Source organism: Oncorhynchus tshawytscha, linkage group LG07 (assembly GCF_018296145.1).
Source record: "Oncorhynchus tshawytscha isolate Ot180627B linkage group LG07, Otsh_v2.0, whole genome shotgun sequence".
NCBI lineage: Eukaryota > Metazoa > Chordata > Actinopteri > Salmoniformes > Salmonidae > Oncorhynchus > Oncorhynchus tshawytscha.
The window spans coordinates 66,039,532-66,058,770 of record NC_056435.1 but is presented as its reverse complement, the minus strand read 5'-3'; the positions used below and the strand labels follow the sequence as shown (position 1 = coordinate 66,058,770).

At 42.2% G+C, this 19,239-nt stretch overlaps 1 protein-coding gene across 2 annotated transcripts in view; it reads right to left on the bottom strand.

Annotated features, from left to right (window-relative positions):
- Nucleotides 1-19,239, bottom strand: part of LOC112255077 (calcium/calmodulin-dependent 3',5'-cyclic nucleotide phosphodiesterase 1B) — a 43,904-nt gene that overhangs the window by 15,720 nt on the left and 8,945 nt on the right. For both annotated transcript variants that reach the window (XR_006083808.1, XM_042324834.1), the window contains exons 2-7: nt 12,538-12,651; nt 9,092-9,274; nt 5,616-5,682; nt 5,294-5,410; nt 4,863-5,003; nt 4,325-4,425 (exon numbers count right to left, since the gene is read on the bottom strand). Coding sequence is in view for 1 of the 2 variants with exons in the window: in XM_042324834.1 (XP_042180768.1) it covers nt 4,325-4,425; nt 4,863-5,003; nt 5,294-5,410; nt 5,616-5,682; nt 9,092-9,274; nt 12,538-12,651 (723 nt within the window). In the remaining variant the exon portion in view is untranslated. The remainder of the gene's footprint in view (nt 1-4,324; nt 4,426-4,862; nt 5,004-5,293; nt 5,411-5,615; nt 5,683-9,091; nt 9,275-12,537; nt 12,652-19,239) is intronic.

The following is a 19,239-nucleotide window of genomic DNA, read 5'->3' as shown; positions in this document are numbered from 1 at the left end:
TAGACTGCATCCAATTTGTTGAGTAGGGTATTGGAGGCTATTTTGTAAATGACATCGCCAAAGTCGAGGATTGGTAGGATGGTCAGTTTTACAAGGGTATGTTTGGCAGCATGAGTGAAGGATGCTTTGTTGCGAAATAGGAAGCCAATTCTAGATTTAACTTTGGATTGGAGATGTTTGATATGGGTCTGGAAGGAGAGTTTACAGTCTAACCAGACACCTAAGTATTTGTAGTTGTCCACGTATTCTAAGTCAGAGCCGTCCAGAGTAGTGATGTCGGACAGGCGCGTAGGTGCAGGTAGCGATCGGTTGAAGAGCATGCATTTAGTTTTACTTGTATTTAAGAGCAATTGGAGGCCACGGAAGGAGAGTTGTATGGCTCTGAAGCTTGCCTGGAGGGTTGTTAACACAGTGTCCAAAGAAGGTCCAGAAGTATACAGAATGGTGTCGTCTGCGTAGAGGTGGATCAGAGACTCACCAGTAGCAAGAGCGACCTCATTGATGTATACAGAGAAGAGAGTCGGTCCAAGAATTGAACCCTGTGGCACCCCCATAGAGACTGCCAGAGGTCCGGACAGCAGACCCTCCGATTTGACACACTGAACTCTATCAGAGAAGTAGTTGGTGAACCAGGCGAGGCAATCATTTGAGAAACCAAGGCTGTCGAGTCTGCCGATGAGGATGTGGTGATTGACAGAGTCGAAAGCCTTGGCCAGATCAATGAATACGGCTGCACAGTAATGTTTCTTATCGATGGCGGTTAAGATATCGTTTAGGACCTTGAGCGTGGCTGAGGTGCACCCATGATCAGCTCTGAAACCAGATTGCATAGCAGAGAAGGTATGGTGAGATTCGAAATGGTCGGTAATCGGTTTGTTGACTTGGCTTTCGAAGACCTTAGAAAGGCACGGTAGGGTAGATATAGGTCTGTAGCAGTTTGGGTCAAGAGTGTCCCCCCCTTTGAAGAGGGGGATGACCACAGCTGCTGTTCTTATTCTCCATGGACTTTACAGTGTCCCAGAACTTTTTTGAGTTAGTGTTGCAGGAAGCAAATTTCTGCTTGAAAAAGCTAGCCTTGGCTTTTCTAACTGCCTGTGTATAATGGTTTCTAGCTTCCCTGAACAGCTGCATATCACGGGGGCTGTTCGATGCTAATGCAGAACACCATAGGATGTTTTTGTGTTGGTTAAGGGCAGTCAGGTCTGGGGAGAACCAAGGGCTATATCTGTTCCTGGTTCTAAATTTCTTGAATGGGGTCATGTTTATTTAAGATGGTTAGGAAGGCATTTAAAAAAATATCCAGGCATCCTCTACTGACGGGATGAGATCAATATCCTTCCAGATACCCCGGCCAGGTCGATTAGAAAGGCCTGCTCGCAGAAGTGTTTCAGGGAGCGTTTTACAGTGATGAGTGGAGGTCGTTTGACCGCTGACCCATTACAGATGCAGGCAATGAGGCAGTGATCGCTGAGATCTTGGTTGAAGACAGCAGAGGTGTATTTAGAGGGGAAGTTGGTTAGGATGATATCTATGAGGGTGCCCGTGTTTAAGGCTTTGGGAGGTACCTGGTAGGTTCATTGATAACTTGTGTGAGATTGAGGGCATCAAGTTTAGATTGTAGGATGGCTGGGGTGTTAAGCATGTTCCAGTTTAGGTCGCCTAGCAGCACGAACACTGAAGATAGAGCAATAGTTCACATATGGTGTCCAGAGCACAGCTGGGGGCAGAGGGTGGTCTATAGCAGGCAGCAACGGTGAGAGACTTGTTTTTAGAGAGGTGGATTTTTAAAAGTAGAAGTTCAAATTGTTTGGGTACAGACCTGGATAGTAGGACAGAACTCTGCAGGCTATCTTTGCAGTAGATTGCAACACCGCCCCCTTTGGCAGTTCTATCTTGTCTGAAAATGTTGTAGTTTGGAATTAAAATTTCTGAATTTTTGGTGGTCTTCCTAAGCCAGGATTCAGACACAGCTAGAACATCTGGGTTGGCAGAGTGTGCTAAAGCAGTGAATAGAACAAACTTAGGGAGGAGGCTTCTAATGTTAACATGCATGAAACCAAGGCTATTACGGTTACAGAAGTCGTCAAAAGAGAGCGCCTGGGGAATAGGAGTGGAGCTAGGCACTGCAGGGCCTGGATTCACCTCTACATCGCCAGAGGAACATAGGAGGAGTAGAATAAGGGTACGGCTAAAAGCTATGAGAATTGGTCGTCTAGAACGTTTGGAACATAGAGTAAAAGGAGGTTTCTGGTGGTGGTAAAATAGCATCAAGGTATAATGTACAGACAAAGGTATGGTAGGATGTGAATACAGTGGAGGTAAACCTAGGTATTGAGTGATGAAGAGAGAGATATTGTCTCTAGAAACATCATTGAAACCAGGAGATGTCATTGCATGTGTGGGTGGTGGAACTAATAGGTTGGATAAGGCATAGTGAGCAGGACTAGAGGCTCTACAGTGAAATAAGCCAATAAACACTAACCAGAACAGCAATGGACAAGACATATTGACATTAAGGAGAGGCATGCTTAGTCGAGTGATCAAAAGGGTCCAGTGAGTGGAGAGGTTGGTTGGGGGTCACGGCGATTTAGACAGCTAGCCAGGCCATCGGTAGCAAGCTAGCATAGGATGGAGGTCTGTTGTTAGCCACCTCTTGCGTTCCGTCAGTAGATTAGTGGGGTTCCGTGTGGTAGAGGGGATTAATCCAAATCACACAACAACAACAAAAATAAAAACAATAGATATAGTTATAGAGGCCCAAGAAGAAAACAATAATAATAATAATAATAATAAATAAATTGTCCGATTGTCTATTCAGATAGCAGCCGGTAAGACAGCTAACGGTTAGCAGGCCGCAGATGGGCGTTCAGGTAACGTCGCGACGGAGGAGCCAGCCGGATCTCCTTCGGGTAGATAACGTCGGCAGTCCAGTTGTGAAGGCCCGGTAGGGCTCCGCGTAGGCAGTAAAATGGGTCCGGATAGGTGACTGCAGCCCAGGAGTGATTGATGGAACTCAGGAGTGATTGACGGAGCTGGCTAGCTCTGGAATAATTGATGTTTGCTCCGGAATCGACGAAGGCCGATAGTCACACGGATAGCAGCTAGCTAGCTGTGAGATCCGGGTATGAATGTCCAGAAAGCAGTCGAAATCCAGGGACATGGAGAGAAAAATTGGTCCGGTATGTTCCGTTCCGAGCCGCGCAGCGCCGTACAGAACTGGCGATAGATTTTCGAGCTAAAGGATAGCTGATGACCACAAACCGTGGTTAGCTGAATACTAACGATTTGCCAGTAAAGAAGCTAACTAGCTTCTGAACTAGCTTCTGAGTAGCTTCTGGATTAGCTTCTGGCTAGTTTCAGGCTAGCTTCTTGGAGTTTCTGGCTAGCTTCTTGGAGGATTACAGATTTGAGGTAAATAATACTTTTTATAAATATAAATTGGTGAGGCGGGTTGCAGGAGAGTGTTTTGAAGATGAGTTGATGGAAAATAAAAATAAAATGTATATAAAAAAGTTGTAAATATATATATATACAGGACACGACAAGACGAGGACAAAAGACGAAGAAGATCTGAACTGCTATGCCACCTTGGAGTAGTCACCTTTGTCTCTGTGATACTGTAATTCTTGTTCTTTGTTGATATGAACCTGCAACCAGTCAAAATCTATTGAGCAATCAGTACTGTTAATAAATGGAAAGCACAATGTTCAGGGCCATACAATTCATCCATTATACAGTATACAGCCTACAATGCACTGTACTACAGTATCCATTCTCAGACTTTCTCCTTCCCAGCTTCAACAACCTGTTTGCTCTCTGAACTGGCTTATTGGTTGTGTCGCATCATTTGAAACAGGTTAAATTAGTTTTGAGTGGTTGTGTTCAATCAATGACATATGTTCTTTGATTGTTGCAACTTGTGTTTACCAGTATGGATGACATGTGCATGAGAGTGCAGAATGTGTTTTGAGAATGAGAATGTGTTTGGTGGAGTTTTGCTGAAAATTCTAAGTGAGATCTGCAAATTGTGTTTTATCATGCGAAATGGTTTAAGGTATTGACAACAGACTGCATAATTAGCTAAATGAGTCCAGGCAACTGAGAACTTTGTTCAGCCAATGGGTTTTAGTGTTTTAGCAATTGAGAAAAACTGTAATAAATTCAGAGAATGAAACATACACATTGTTTATCTTAGTTGGTGAAAAATGTGGATTCGATTTCACTCTCTCCCACTCACTCTGAAATCAAATGCATCTTCGAACACCTCAGTAATTCTTACTTTACTTTATCTTACTTGACTTTATCTTACTTGACTTTTTCTTACTTTGTGTGAATGTGGAAGTCGTTTGTAGTTCCAGTGTGTTCGTAGTCATGGATGGCCGCAGCAAACAGGGACGCCAGGACCTCCAGTTCAGTCAACCAGTGCTGCATGTGAGACCCACACAGATACCCTTGTTATAAACCTCACATACATAACTTGGTTTGCAGTAAATACATTTATATTGGATTTCTCCCCCCCCCTTTTTTGATTGTAGATTCCATCAATGTAATTGTCTTCGTCATTTCCAATACCCCATATATTTTGGGGGTATATATTAATAGTGTATATATATATATATATATATATATATATATACACATACACATACACATATGTATATAAATATACATACATAAATATACACATACATATGCATACAAATACACTCTTCTGCTATTTCATACAAGTCCATGCATACACTGTAGCCAGTGACCTGACCAGGCAGACACAATTTGGGAAATGTCCTTTCCTGAGCTGTGACAATCAAATACATGACAGGGATAACTTGTTATAAATTGAGAGAAGACGAGCTGTACTGTACCACTAGTCCTGTACGTAAGAGCAGACAGTGTAGGGTTTGTGTGACGTCGGCTGCGTGGACACTGCTGTGGTAGGGGTTGCTGTGTTTACTGTAGCCTTTCTCCAGCTTCTCCAAGAAGGACATCAGACAGGAGATTGGGATCTGTAATAATACACATTATGACATGGAAAGTTCACACAGAGTTCATCTGTTGTGTTCGAGCACACTACATCAGCTAACTGGCCTGTGTCTGAGTCTGCCCTCTAGGATACTACTTATGGAAACAGTTTTACACACTAGAAAAGGTAGACAATAATATGTGTGTTTGCGTCAGCTGTTTATGTCAGTGAGAAAAGTTCAAATTTTTAGAGGCTAATGTTAAATTAAAGCAGCACAGAAACAGAAGGAGTTATGGTAAAATAGTAAGGACGTGCAAAGTGATATGTGGAGACCTTGAATCTGCTGTTGAGTTCGTATCGTGTCACCAGCTCGAAGACCAGGGTCTGTAGTGCGTGGTCATCACTGGCTGTGTTCAGGGCAAACACATCAAAGTTCCACCGGTCAATGTCCTAAAGATGGAGATGATAGAGACAAATAGATAACAGATATCTGTTATGTCCAAAGCACATTGAGGTTTTCAAGAATTGGAGTCTGAAATTGAAAAGGTCGATAGCTCATACTGTAGTCATACGGTCAGGGAAACTCCTGGCTCTGCTCCTTATGTTGTAGCCCAATTAAAGACTTTAGAAATGATAACAGATCACATATTCTTACCCTGAGACAGTTAACTACTGCTGCAGGTTGGTCAGGCATGGCAGCAGTGTAGGCCCTTCTGAACATCCTGGAACAACAGCAGATTCAATGTATTGCATTGGACAATCTCAGTAGTGAATCTGTGATGTCCTTGTTATAACAGAATGTGGATCAAGAATTCTACTGCAAATGTACAGAAGTGAATTTATCCTGACCCTATGACACACACTTTACAAACCCCATTCACAACATTATATAGAAGGAGGGTTTTTTAATGTTGCATTGTTTTTCTCAAATTAATGAGGAGGACCAGGGCGAACCTCCTTTACTTTATATTACAAATTAATGAGGAGGACCAGGGCGAACCTCCTTTACTTTATATTACAAATTAATGAGGACCAGGGCGAACCTCCTTTACTTTATATTACAAATGAATGAGGAGGACCAGGGCGCACCTCCTTTACTTTATATTACAAATGAATGAGGAGGACCAGGGTGAACCTACTTTACTTTATATTACAAATGAATGAGGAGGACCAGGGCGAACCTCCTTTACTTTATATTACAAATGAATGAGGAGGACCAGGGCGAACCTACTTTACTTTATATTACAAATGAATGAGGAGGACCAGGGCGAACCTCCTTTACTTTATATTACAAATGAATGAGGACCAGGGCGAACCTCCTTTACTTTATATTACAAATGAATGAGGAGGACCAGGGCGAACCTCCTTTACTTTATATTACAAATGAATGAGGAGGACCAGGGCGAACCTCCTTTAATTTATATTACAAATGAATGAGGAGGACCAGGGCGAACCTCCTTTACTTTATATTACAAATGAATGAGGAGGACCAGGGCGAACCTCCTTTACTTTATATTACAAATGAATGAGGAGGACCAAGCGCACCTCCTTTACTTTATATTACAAATTAATGAGGAGGACCAGGGCGAACCTCCTTTACTTTATATTACAAATGAATGAGGAGGACCAGGGCGAACCTCCTTTACTTTATATTACAAATGAATGAGGAGGACCAGGGCGAACCTCCTTTACTTTATATTACAAATGAATGAGGAGGACCAGGGCGAACCTCCTTTACTTTATATTACAAATGAATGAGGAGGACCAGGGCGCACCTCCTTTACTTTATATTACAAATGAATGAGGAGGACCAGGGCGAACCTCCTTTACTTTATATTACAAATTAATGAGGAGGACCAGGGCGCACCTCCTTTACTTTATATTACAAATTAATGAGGAGGACCAGGGCGAACCTCCTTTACTTTATATTACAAATGAATGAGGAGGACCAGGGCGCACCTCCTTTACTTTATATTACAAATGAATGAGGAGGACCAGGGCGCACCTCCTTTACTTTATATTACAAATGAATGAGGAGGACCAGGGCGCACCTCCTTTACTTTATATTACAAATGAATGAGGAGGACCAGGGCGCACCTCCTTTACTTTATATTACAAATTAATGAGGAGGACCAGGGCGAACCTCCTTTACTTTATATTACACATGAATGAGGAGGACCAGGGCGAACCTCCTTTACTTTATATTACAAATGAATGAGGAGGACCAGGGCGCACCTCCTTTACTTTATATTACAAATGAATGAGGAGGACCAGGGCGCACCTCCTTTACTTTATATTACAAATGAATGAGGAGGACCAGGGCGAACCTCCTTTACTTTATATTACAAATGAATGAGGAGGACCAGGGCGCACCTCCTTTACTTTATATTACAAATGAATGAGGAGGACCAGGGCGCACCTCCTTTACTTTATATTACAAATGAATGAGGAGGACCAGGGTGAACCTACTTTACTTTATATTACAAATGAATGAGGAGGACCAGGGCGAACCTCCTTTACTTTATATTACAAATGAATGAGGAGGACCAGGGCGAACCTCCTTTACTTTATATTACAAATGAATGAGGAGGACCAGGGCGAACCTCCTTTACTTTATTTATATTACAAATGAATGAGGACCAGGGCGAACCTCCTTTACTTTATATTACAAATGAATGAGGAGGACCAGGGCGAACCTCCTTTACTTTATATTACAAATGAATGAGGAGGACCAGGGCGAACCTCCTTTACTTTATATTACAAATTAATGAGGAGGACCAGGGCGAACCTCCTTTACTTTATATTACAAATGAATGAGGAGGACCAGGGCGAACCTCCTTTACTTTATATTACAAATGAATGAGGAGGACCAAGGCGCACCTCCTTTACTTTATATTACAAATTAATGAGGAGGACCAGGGCGAACCTCCTTTACTTTATATTACAAATGAATGAGGAGGACCAGGGCGAACCTCCTTTACTTTATATTACAAATGAATGAGGAGGACCAGGGCGAACCTCCTTTACTTTATATTACAAATGAATGAGGAGGACCAGGGCGAACCTCCTTTACTTTATATTACAAATGAATGAGGAGGACCAGGGCGCACCTCCTTTACTTTATATTACAAATGAATGAGGAGGACCAGGGCGAACCTCCTTTACTTTATATTACAAATTAATGAGGAGGACCAGGGCGCACCTCCTTTACTTTATATTACAAATTAATGAGGAGGACCAGGGCGAACCTCCTTTACTTTATATTACAAATGAATGAGGAGGACCAGGGCGCACCTCCTTTACTTTATATTACAAATGAATGAGGAGGACCAGGGCGCACCTCCTTTACTTTATATTACAAATGAATGAGGAGGACCAGGGCGCACCTCCTTTACTTTATATTACAAATGAATGAGGAGGACCAGGGCGCACCTCCTTTACTTTATATTACAAATTAATGAGGAGGACCAGGGCGAACCTCCTTTACTTTATATTACACATGAATGAGGAGGACCAGGGCGAACCTCCTTTACTTTATATTACAAATGAATGAGGAGGACCAGGGCGCACCTCCTTTACTTTATATTACAAATGAATGAGGAGGACCAGGGCGCACCTCCTTTACTTTATATTACAAATGAATGAGGAGGACCAGGGCGAACCTCCTTTACTTTATATTACAAATGAATGAGGAGGACCAGGGCGCACCTCCTTTACTTTATATTACAAATGAATGAGGAGGACCAGGGCGCACCTCCTTTACTTTATATTACAAATGAATGAGGAGGACCAGGGCGCACCTCCTTTACTTTATATTACAAATGAATGAGGACCAGGGCGCACCTCCTTTACTTTATATTACAAATTAATGAGGACCAGGGCGAACCTCCTTTACTTTATATTACAAATTAATGAGGAGGACCAGGGCGCACCTCCTTTACTTTATATTACAAATTAATGAGGAGGATCAGGGCGCACCTCCTTTACTTTATATTACAAATTAATGAGGAGGACCAGGGCGAACCTACTTTACTTTATATTACAAATTAATGAAGAGGACCAGGGCGAACCTCCTTTACTTTATATTACAAATTCATGTCCACATTGAAGATAATAACGTTTTCCGTCTACCTCTCGACAAAGATCCCAGCCTGCACTGCATGGACGATGCTGCGGAACTTTGGTTTGTCGTCAGAGCGGCGGGCGGGGTGGCGGGCCCTCTGAGTGAAGGTTGAAGCCAGCCAATCAGTGACCTCCGTGGGCACGCCATCAGAGTGCAGCTTCTGGAGGTCGTCCTCTGTGTCCAGACCCTGTCTAAAAGGACAGAGAGAGAGCAAATCAGACTTGCCTGAGAGAGGAGAGAGAGGACAAATCAGACCTGCCTGAGAGATGTCCTCCCTTTTTCCTCTCTACCCTACTGAAGTTACATTTACGTCAGTTACGTCAGAATGTGGGGGGAAATGAACTATATTCTGGTAATCCAAACAATTGAACATATGCGGTGGTACTTAATGAATATGATGTCAGTTCGGTTGTCATCTGAGACATTCTCATCAATGATAAGATGACATAAACTCTACAGTGGAAAGTCTACACATCAAATGTTTGAATATGAAATGATTTGTGATGGGATGAAATGTGATTTTAGCTTCTAAAATGTGAGATGTGGGTTTTCATAAGATATTGCTGCTCACTCATTGGCCACCCACGTGAAGAGACAGAGGTTGTAAACTATGACACACACCCCTTTGATCCCTTCCTATATAAAGCCTTGACGTCAACATAACTTCCTGTTCCGATGATATGAGGGCGACGGTCCTATGTCAGAATGGTTCAGATAATAACTACAGAACGAAGCCAACATCAGCATGAGCTTTAGGTTGCGAATGGTATGAACTTTTGAACTCTTTTTCACTACAGCAGTGATACCTCCTAGCTGTTGAGTTATGCAGGGTAGGAAGGAACAGACAGAGTATTCCGTCTATCACACAACGACATTACTACAACATATCAATTGACAACCAGAGACATTCTTCAAAGGACAGAGGACTCGGTTTGGCAACACGGCCTTCCATCTACCACCAACCTACTGAAGCGCAGCTCAGAGTAAATATTTATTGCATTTTCCTTTTCCAAATGGGCGGTAATTTAGTATGCATAAGATACTGTATTTATGATAGCACAGCTTTTTCCCTTTGTTCCTCAGTCTTCCCGCTCTTTCACTCAACCCAGCCCCTTTTCCTTTGTGTAACAAGCTGTCATATCTGTTCCGCCCGCTAGGGACGTTTTCCTTTATGACGTCATTTGTAATCAAGTTATGATTAATTGTGTGTATGTGAATTCTGTGTGATTAGTTAGGTATTTAGTAAATAAATAATTAAACCCAATTTTGTATTGCTGATTCAAATTGTTAGCCAGGGTTCTTGCAGATAACCAAGAATTTACAACTTTCAGATGAGACTGAAGTAAGATGAAGATTAATGTTGACTGCTATTGATGTAAAATATTACTAGGACTTTAAGAGTTTATTCGGAAGATAACAGCTCTATAAATATAATTTTGTGGTGCCCGACTCTCTAGTTACATTTACATGATTAGCTCAATCAGGTAATATTAATTACGGAGACATTATTTTATAGAATAGCATGTCATATTTCTTAATCCAGCATAGCCAAAGACACGACAGAGAGGAGAGAGAGAGAAAATCAGACCTGCCTGAGAGAGGAGAGAGAGAGCAAATCAGACCTGCCTGAGAGTGGACAAATCAGACCTGCCTGAGAGAGGAGAGAGAGAAAAAAATCTGACCTGCCCGAGAGAGGAGAGAGCAAATCAAACCTGCCTGAGAGAGGAGAGAGAGCAAATCAGACCTGCCTGAGAGAGGAGAGAGAGGACAAATCAGACCTGCCTGAGAGAGGAGAGATAGAGCAAATCAGACCTGCCTGAGAGAGGAGAGAGAGCAAATCAGACCTGCCTGAGAGAGGAGAGAGAGAGAGCAAATCAGACCTGCCTGAGAGAGGAGAGAGAGAGCAAATCAGACCTGCCTGAGAGAGGAGAGAAAAAGAGAGCAAATCAGACCTGCCTGAGGAGAGATAGCAAATCAGACCTGCCTGAGAGAGGAGAGAAAGAGAGAGTAAATCAGACCTGCTTGAGAGAGGAGCGACAGTGATGGGAACAGGGACAGGGACACATTCTTTTTCGTTTCCCTTATTCTAAGCGGTACAGCAATCACACTCTGTTGAATGACACATTTAAGTAGATGGAAACATTGCAGCCTTCATTACAGCCTTGATCACAGCCTTCATCACAGTCTTCTTTATTTCCTTCATTACAGCCTTCACCACAGCCTTCATCACAGTCTTCTTTATTTCCTTCATTACAGCCTTCATCACAGCCTTCATCACAACCTTCATCACAACCTTCATCAAGCCTTCATCACAGCCTTCTTTATACCCTTCATCACAGCCTTCATCACAATCTTTCTTTATACCCTTCATCACAACCTTCACCACAGCCTTCATCACATCCTTCTTTATTTCCTTCATTACAGCCTTCATCACAAGCTTCATCACAACCTACATCACAACCTTCATCACAGCCTTCATCACAGCCTGCTTTATACCCTTCACCACAGCCTTCATCTCAGCCTTCTTTATATCCTTCATCACAGCCTTCTTTTTTATACCCTTCATCACAGCCTTCACCACAGCCTTCATCACATCCTTCTTTATTTCCTTCATTACAGCCTTCACCACAGCCTTCATCACATCCTTCTTTTATTTCCTTCATTACAGCCTTCATCACAACCTTCATCACAACCTACATCACAATCTTCATCACAGCCTTCATCACAGCCTGCTGTATACCCTTCACCACAGCCTTCATCACATCCTTCATCACAGACTTCTTTATATCCTTCATTACAGCCTTCTTTTTTACCCTTCATCACAGCCTTCATCACAGCCTCCTTTATACCCTTTATCACAGCCTTCATCACAGCCATCTTTATATCCTTCATTATAGCCTTCATTACAGCTTTCATTACAGCCTTCACCACAGCCTTTATCACAGCCTTCATTACAGCCATCTTTATATCCTTCATTACAGCCTTCATTACAGCCTTCACCACAGCCTTCATCACAGCCTTCATTACAGCCATCTTTATATCCTTCATTACAGCCTTCACCACAGCCTTTATCACAGCCTTCATTACAGCCATCTTTATATCCTTCATTACAGCCTTCACCACAGCCTTTATCACAGCCTTCATTACAGCCATCTTTATATCCTTCATTACAGCCTTCATCACAGCCTTCATCAAGGTGCTTTGGGGTCATATCAAAGGAGACAGGGTGGCTAAGGGGAAATACTAAATATAGACAAGTAGACATGGTTCCCTTGGAACACCTTATGGCTCAAATATTAAATATAGACAACACATAATGTGGAGCATTGTGTTCAGAGTGGAAACAAGAATATGCTGATATAGTTGGTGTGTGTATATGCGTTTCAGGCCTTAAAGCAGGCAGTAGGGGCTTACAGTATCATACAATATATTCACACTAAAGGCCACACTGTACCTGGTCCCATCAATGTAAACAGCTTCCAGTAAGGATGCTGTGTAGTCCAAGTTCTTCTTCAGATCTTCGAAGTCCACATCTTTCTCTTCCAATTGCTTGACCATACACCTCAGCCTGGAAAGAGAGTCCCACAAGTCTTCGTAAGCACTTTACACATGATATAGGCAATATAAAGGATTTATGATGGTGTTACTAATGAACTTTTAGAGGAAAGAAAATCCTGCACACTGCACTTGCTTAGTATCAGCCTCACGACCTTCATCAGAGCTTTTAAGCCTTTAAAGTTGGGTTTAATTTAAAGTAGGAGTGGAGGACGACATTTTGTTGATGAATAACCTTGGTTCCTGTCATAGCACAACACTATCATCAACAACAAGATATTCAGTAAGACAGCAGTGTTTTCAAAACACAGTCAGGTATATGATGGGAGCAATTACTAAGCAATTTCCCCCCCAAAAGCCTTGTGTTTGTATGTTACGGTTCAATATTATGAGCTGGCAATGCTTTGACAATAGGATGAAAGGTCTGGGAAACTGGGAGAGAGGGAACGAGAGAGAGGGGGAGAAGAGCGAGAGAGAGAGAGAGAGAGAGAGAGAGAGGGAAAGCGAGAGGGGGTAGAAGAGCGCAAGAGAGAGAGAGGGAAAGAGAGAGGGGGAGAAGAGAGAGAGAGAGATAGAAAGAGAGAAAGAAAGAAAGAAAGAGAAAGAGAGAGGGGGAGAGAGAGAGAGAGAGAGAGAGAGGGACAGCGAGAGAGGGGAAGGAGAGAGAGAGAGAGAGAGAGAGAGAGAGAGAGAGAGAGAGAGAGAGAGAGAGAGAAATAATAAATATCAATCATTTGGAAGAGTTGTAATACTACTTCGTGAGGTGTGGAGCGGACCAGAGAACCAGTGGCAAGAAGGCATCATTAGCCCCACATTTTCTATCTTTAGCCCCACATTTTCTATCTTTAGCCCCACATTTTCTATCTTTAGCCCCATATTTTCCATTAAATAGGAAAACTGCCCAAACTTTCAATCATTTGGTTATACGACCAACACATTGTCTTAAAATGGCATGCATACAGAATTAGATACAGTACATGACCAAAAGTATGTGGACACCTGCACATCGAATATCTCATTCCAAAATCATGGGCATTAATAAGGAGTTGGTTCCCCCTTTGCTGCTATAACAGCCTCCACTCTTCTGGGAAGGCTTTCCATTAGATGTTGGAACATTGCTGCGGGGACTTACTTCCATTCAGCCACAAGAGCATTAGTGAGGTCAGGCACTGATGTTGAGCAATTAGCAGTCGGCTTTCCAATTCATCCCAAAGGTGTTCGATGGGGTGGAGGTCAAATATCAGCCCACGGAGAGAAGCACAAGCTTGAACTTTACTTAACTTTCTAGAGGAGTGGTCACCAACCGGTCGATCACGATCGACTGGTTGATCTCCAAGGCATTCCTAGTTGATCACCGAACATTTCTGTTAAAACCCAACTATAAAGCCTTGTGTTCCTATTATTTGTATTCGTTTCGGGCTGTTGGCAGTAGGTGCACCCGATTCAGCTGCCCTGCACGCAGGGTAGGCCAATTGTTGCCATTTGTAATCATTTAAAGTGTCTGAAGGTACAAACTCTGCCTTCCCAGAGAGTAAATCAAGTGCACTATAGGCCTGCTGCTGTCCAATCGGATGTCTCAGTAACATAGCAGGCATAAAAGATTGTTACTGAAAAATCGATACTGTGAGATTACAAAAATGTTTAGAGTTTGAATACTGTGTCCTTTTTTGGTCAGTGTCAGTGGAGGAAAGGGAGAGTGGAGGCATGCTGAGACTGACCATCAGATGCATACACCATCAGCCCAGTAAAATATTAAAAATAAAAATTATTTAATTGTACGGCTGTGCCTCACAAGCAATACAACAACGGATCTATTATAGCCTGTGATCATGTAGCCTACCTCAAATGTTCAAATATAATTTAAATAAATGTCCAGAACAACAATGCATTGGCAGGTCAATTAGAATTAGAGGGAACATTGGTTGAGGTCAGGGCTCTGTGCGCAGGCCAATCAAGTTTTTCCACACCGATCTCAACAAACCATTTCTGTTTGGACCTCGCTTTGTGCACGGAGGTATTGTCATCCCGAAACAGGAAAGGGCCTTCCCCAAACTGTTGCCACAAAGTTGAAGGCACAGAATCATCTAGAATGTCATTGTATACTGTAGTATTAAGCTTTCCCTTCACTGGAACTAAGGGGCCCGAACCATGAAAAAAAAAGCCCCAGATAATTATTCCTCCTCCACCAATCTTTACAGTTGGCACTATGCATTGGGGCAGGTAGTGTTCTCCTGGCATAAGCAAAACCCGTCCGTCGGACTGCCAGATTGTGAAGTGTGATTCATCACTTCAGAAAACACGCTTCCACTGCTGCAGAGTCCAATGGCAGCAAGCTTTACACCACTTCAGCCAACGCTTTGAGCATGGTGATCTTAGGCTTGTATGCGGCTGTTCGGCCATGGAAACCCATTTCATGAAGCTCCCAATTAACAATTCTTGTGTTAACATTGCTTCCAGAGGCAGTTTAGAACTCGGTGGTGAGTATTGCAACAAATGACAGACACACCACGCTATTCAGCAGTTGGTGATCCCGTTCTGTGAGCTTGTGTGGCTTACCACTTCCCAAAGCAGCACTTACAGTTGACCGGGGCAGCTCTAGCAGGGCTGGAATTTGACGAACTGGCTTGTAGGAAAGGTGACATACTATGACGGTGTCATGTGGTAAATGGTCATCTGCAAATGGTCATCTATGCAGTTAAATAAAGGTTAAAAAAAAATGAATAAATATGCCAACGTTTGTGCATGGCTGTGTGCTCAATTCTATACACCTGTCAGCAACGGGTGTGGCTGAAGTAGCCAAATCCAGTCATTTGAAGGGGTGTCAACATACTTTTATATATTTAGTGTATATCAATTCAAAGGGTCGAATCGGCTGATTGAGTGCTGATAGAATGCTGATAGAATCCAGATGGAATGCTCATAGAACACTGATAGAATCCAGAAGGAATGCTCATAGAACACTGATAGAATCCAGATGGAATGCTCATAGAATGCTGATAAAATCCAGATGGAATGCTCATAGAACACTGATAGAATCCAGATGCAATGCTCATAGAAGGCTGATAAAATCCAGATGGAATGCTCATAGAACACTGATAGAATCCAGATGGAAAGCTCATAGAATGCTGATAAAATCCAGATGGAAAGCTCATAGAATGCTGATAGTGCTTCCTAGCGATACATACAGTAAGTGCTTTTCACCATATATAATGCATATCTGAACTTTTTCTCTGGTGCGCTACTAGTTGGTGCTTCAAACTGACTCATGACATCACCAGTGTTTCACTACATTTCTGTTATAAGGCTGCTATTCATTATGGTCTACAGTTACTAAGTCAAGAATATAAAAAAAAAGATGTAGCCTATACGCGCTGGATCAAACACAACACAGCCCAGGCTAAAACTACAACCCCCCCAAGGCAAAATACATTCACAGGAAATAAAATTGACTGGTAAATCATTAACACTAACTCACATACTATTGCTCTGACCTCATATGCCAATCTTAAAACATAAAATACCCCCTGAGTAGACTACACTGCACTTCAAGGGTTCAAAAAGAACCACTGGCATTTGAAAATTGATTTAAGGGATGGTGATAATCCATTTCTCATAAAATAGGGTTTATGAGTGTTCAAGTTCTCGTGCTTAACAATTGAGCTGCCTACTCATAATGCTCTATGAATGTTGTTATAGATGTTTATGAGCAGCTATTAAGATCTATCCTGCATTATAATGCGTTATGCACAGCATATGTACTTAGAATGCATTATGAAGAGGTTAGTCACGGTGGGACCACAATCACTTCATTTCTAATCACAGTTGCACTGTTAGCCAACAAATGAAGACGGCGTCAACTCTGTGAAAGTGACATGAGCCGCTTGTGTGTTAATCACACGTCAGCGAGGGGGTTCTGAAAGCTGCCCAGTCATTAAAATAGCAGGCATGGGAAGGCTGCGACACAACGGGAGGGCTTCATGCTTGATGAGGAATTTAGAATAATCTGCTTGATAATGTGACTGCTGTGTTGTGGATCACAGAGGAAGGAAAACATGCGTTTAATGTACCGTCTCAGTTTCAGAAGATACATTACCAGTTGTAATATCTCAGTATGTACTGTAACCTCAGTAGAGTATGTACTGTAACCTCAGTAGAGTATGTACAGTAACCTCAGTAGAGTATGTATGGTAACCTCAGGAGAGTATGTACTGTAACCTCAGTAGAGTATGTACAGTAACCTCAGTAGAGTATGTACGGTAACCTCAGGAGAGTATGTATGGTAACCTCAGTAGAGTATGTACTGTAACCTCAGTAGAGTATGTACAGTAACCTCAGTAGAGTATGTGCTGTAACCTCAATAGAGTATGTACAGTAACCTCGGTAGATTATGTACGGTGACCTCAGTAGAGTACATACGGTGACCTAAGGATTTTACAGTAACCTCAGTAGAGTATGTACTGTAACCTCAGTAGAGTACTACTGTAACCTCAGTAGAGTATGTGCAGTAACCTCAGTAGAGTATGTACAGTGACCTCAGGATTTTACAGTAACCTCCGTAGAGTATTACTGTAACCTCAGTAGAGTATGTACTGTAACCTCAGTAGAGTATGTACAGTAACCTCAGTAGAGTATGTACGCTTACCTCAGTAGAGCATGTACAGTAACTTCAGTAGAGTATGACAGTGACCTCAGGATTTTACAGTAACCTCAGTAGAGTATTACTGTAACCTCAGTAGAGTATGTACTGTAACCTCAGTAGTGTATGTACGGTTACCTCAGTAGAGCATGTACAGTAACATCAGTAGAGTATGACAGTGACCTCAAGATTTTACAGTAACCTCAGTAGAGTATTACTGTAACCTCAGTAGAGTATGTACAGTAACTTTAGGATGTTACAGTAACCTCCATAAGTACAGTAGCCTCAGGATGTTACAATAACCTCAGGATGTACAGTAACCTCAGTATGTACAGTAACCTCATTATGCACAGTAACCTCATTATGCACTGTAACCTCATTGTGCACAGTAACCTCATTGTGCATAGTAACCTCAGGATGTTACAGTAACCTCAGTATGTACAGTAACCTCAGGATGTACAGTAACCTCAGTATGTACAGTAACCTCATTATGCACAGTAACCTCATTATGCACTGTAACCTCATTGTGCACAGTAACCTCATTGTGCATAGTAACCTCAGGATGTTACAGTAATGTCCATAAGTACAGTAACCTCAGTATGTACAGTAACCTCAGGATGTTACAGTAACCTCAGTATGTACAGTAACCTCAGGATGTCACAGTAACCTCAGTAGAGCAAGTACAGTAACCCCAATAGAGTATGTATGGTAACCTCAGGATTTACAGTAACCTCAGTATGTTACAGTAACCTCAGTATGTTACAGTAACCTCCATAAGTACAGTAGCCTCAGGATGTTACTGTAACCTCAGTAGAGTATGTACTGTAACCTCAGTAGAGTATGTACAGTAACCTCAGGATTTTACAGTAACCTCAGGATTTTACAGTAACCTCAGGATTTTACAGTAACCTCAGTATGTCACAGTAACCTAAGGATGTACAGTAACCTCAGGATGTTACAGTAACCTCAATCCAGTATTTATTTTATTTTATTTCACCTTTATTTAACCAGGTAGGTTAGTTGAGAACAAGTTCTCATTTGCAACTGCGACCTGGCCAAGATAAAGCATAGCAGTGTGAACAGACAACACAGAGTTACACATGGAGTAAACAATTAACAAACAATTAATTAAACAAGTCAATAACACAGTAGAAAAAAAAAGAGTCTATATACATTGTGTGCAAAAGGCATGAGGAGGTAGGAGAATAATTACAATTTTGCAGATTAACACTGGAGTGATAAATGATCAGATGGTCATGTACAGGTAGAGATATTGGTGTGCAAAAGAGCAGAAAAGTAAATAAATATAAACAGTATGGGGATGAGGTAGGTAGAATTGGGTGGGCTATTTACCGATAGACTATGTACAGCTGCAGCGATCGGTTTGCTGCTCAGATAGCAGATGTTTGAAGTTGGTGAGGGAGATAAAAGTCTCCAACTTCAGCAATTTTTGCAATTCGTTCCAGTCACAGGCAGCAGAGAACTGGAACGAAAGGCGGCCAAATGAGGTGTTGGCTTTAGGGATGATCAGTGAGATACACCTGCTGGAGCTTGTACTAAGGGTGGGTGTTGCCATCGTGACCAGTGAACTGAGATAAGGCGGAGCTTTACCTAGCATGGACTTGTAGATGACCTGGAGCCAGTGGGTCTGGCGACGAATATGTAGCGAGGGCCAGCCGACGAGAGCATACAGGTCGCAGTGGTGGGTGGTATAAGGTGCTTTAGTAACAAAACAGATGGCACTGTGATAAACTGCATCCAGTTTGCTGAGTAGAGTATTGGAAGCTATTTTGTAGATGACATCGCCGAAGTCGAGGATCGGTAGGATAGTCAGTTTTACTAGGGTAAGTTTGGCGACGTGAGTGAAGGAGGCTTTGTTGCGGAATAAAAAGCTGATTCTTGATTTTATTTTAGATTGGAGATGTTTGCTATGAGTCTGGAAGGAGAGTTTACAGTCTAGCCAGA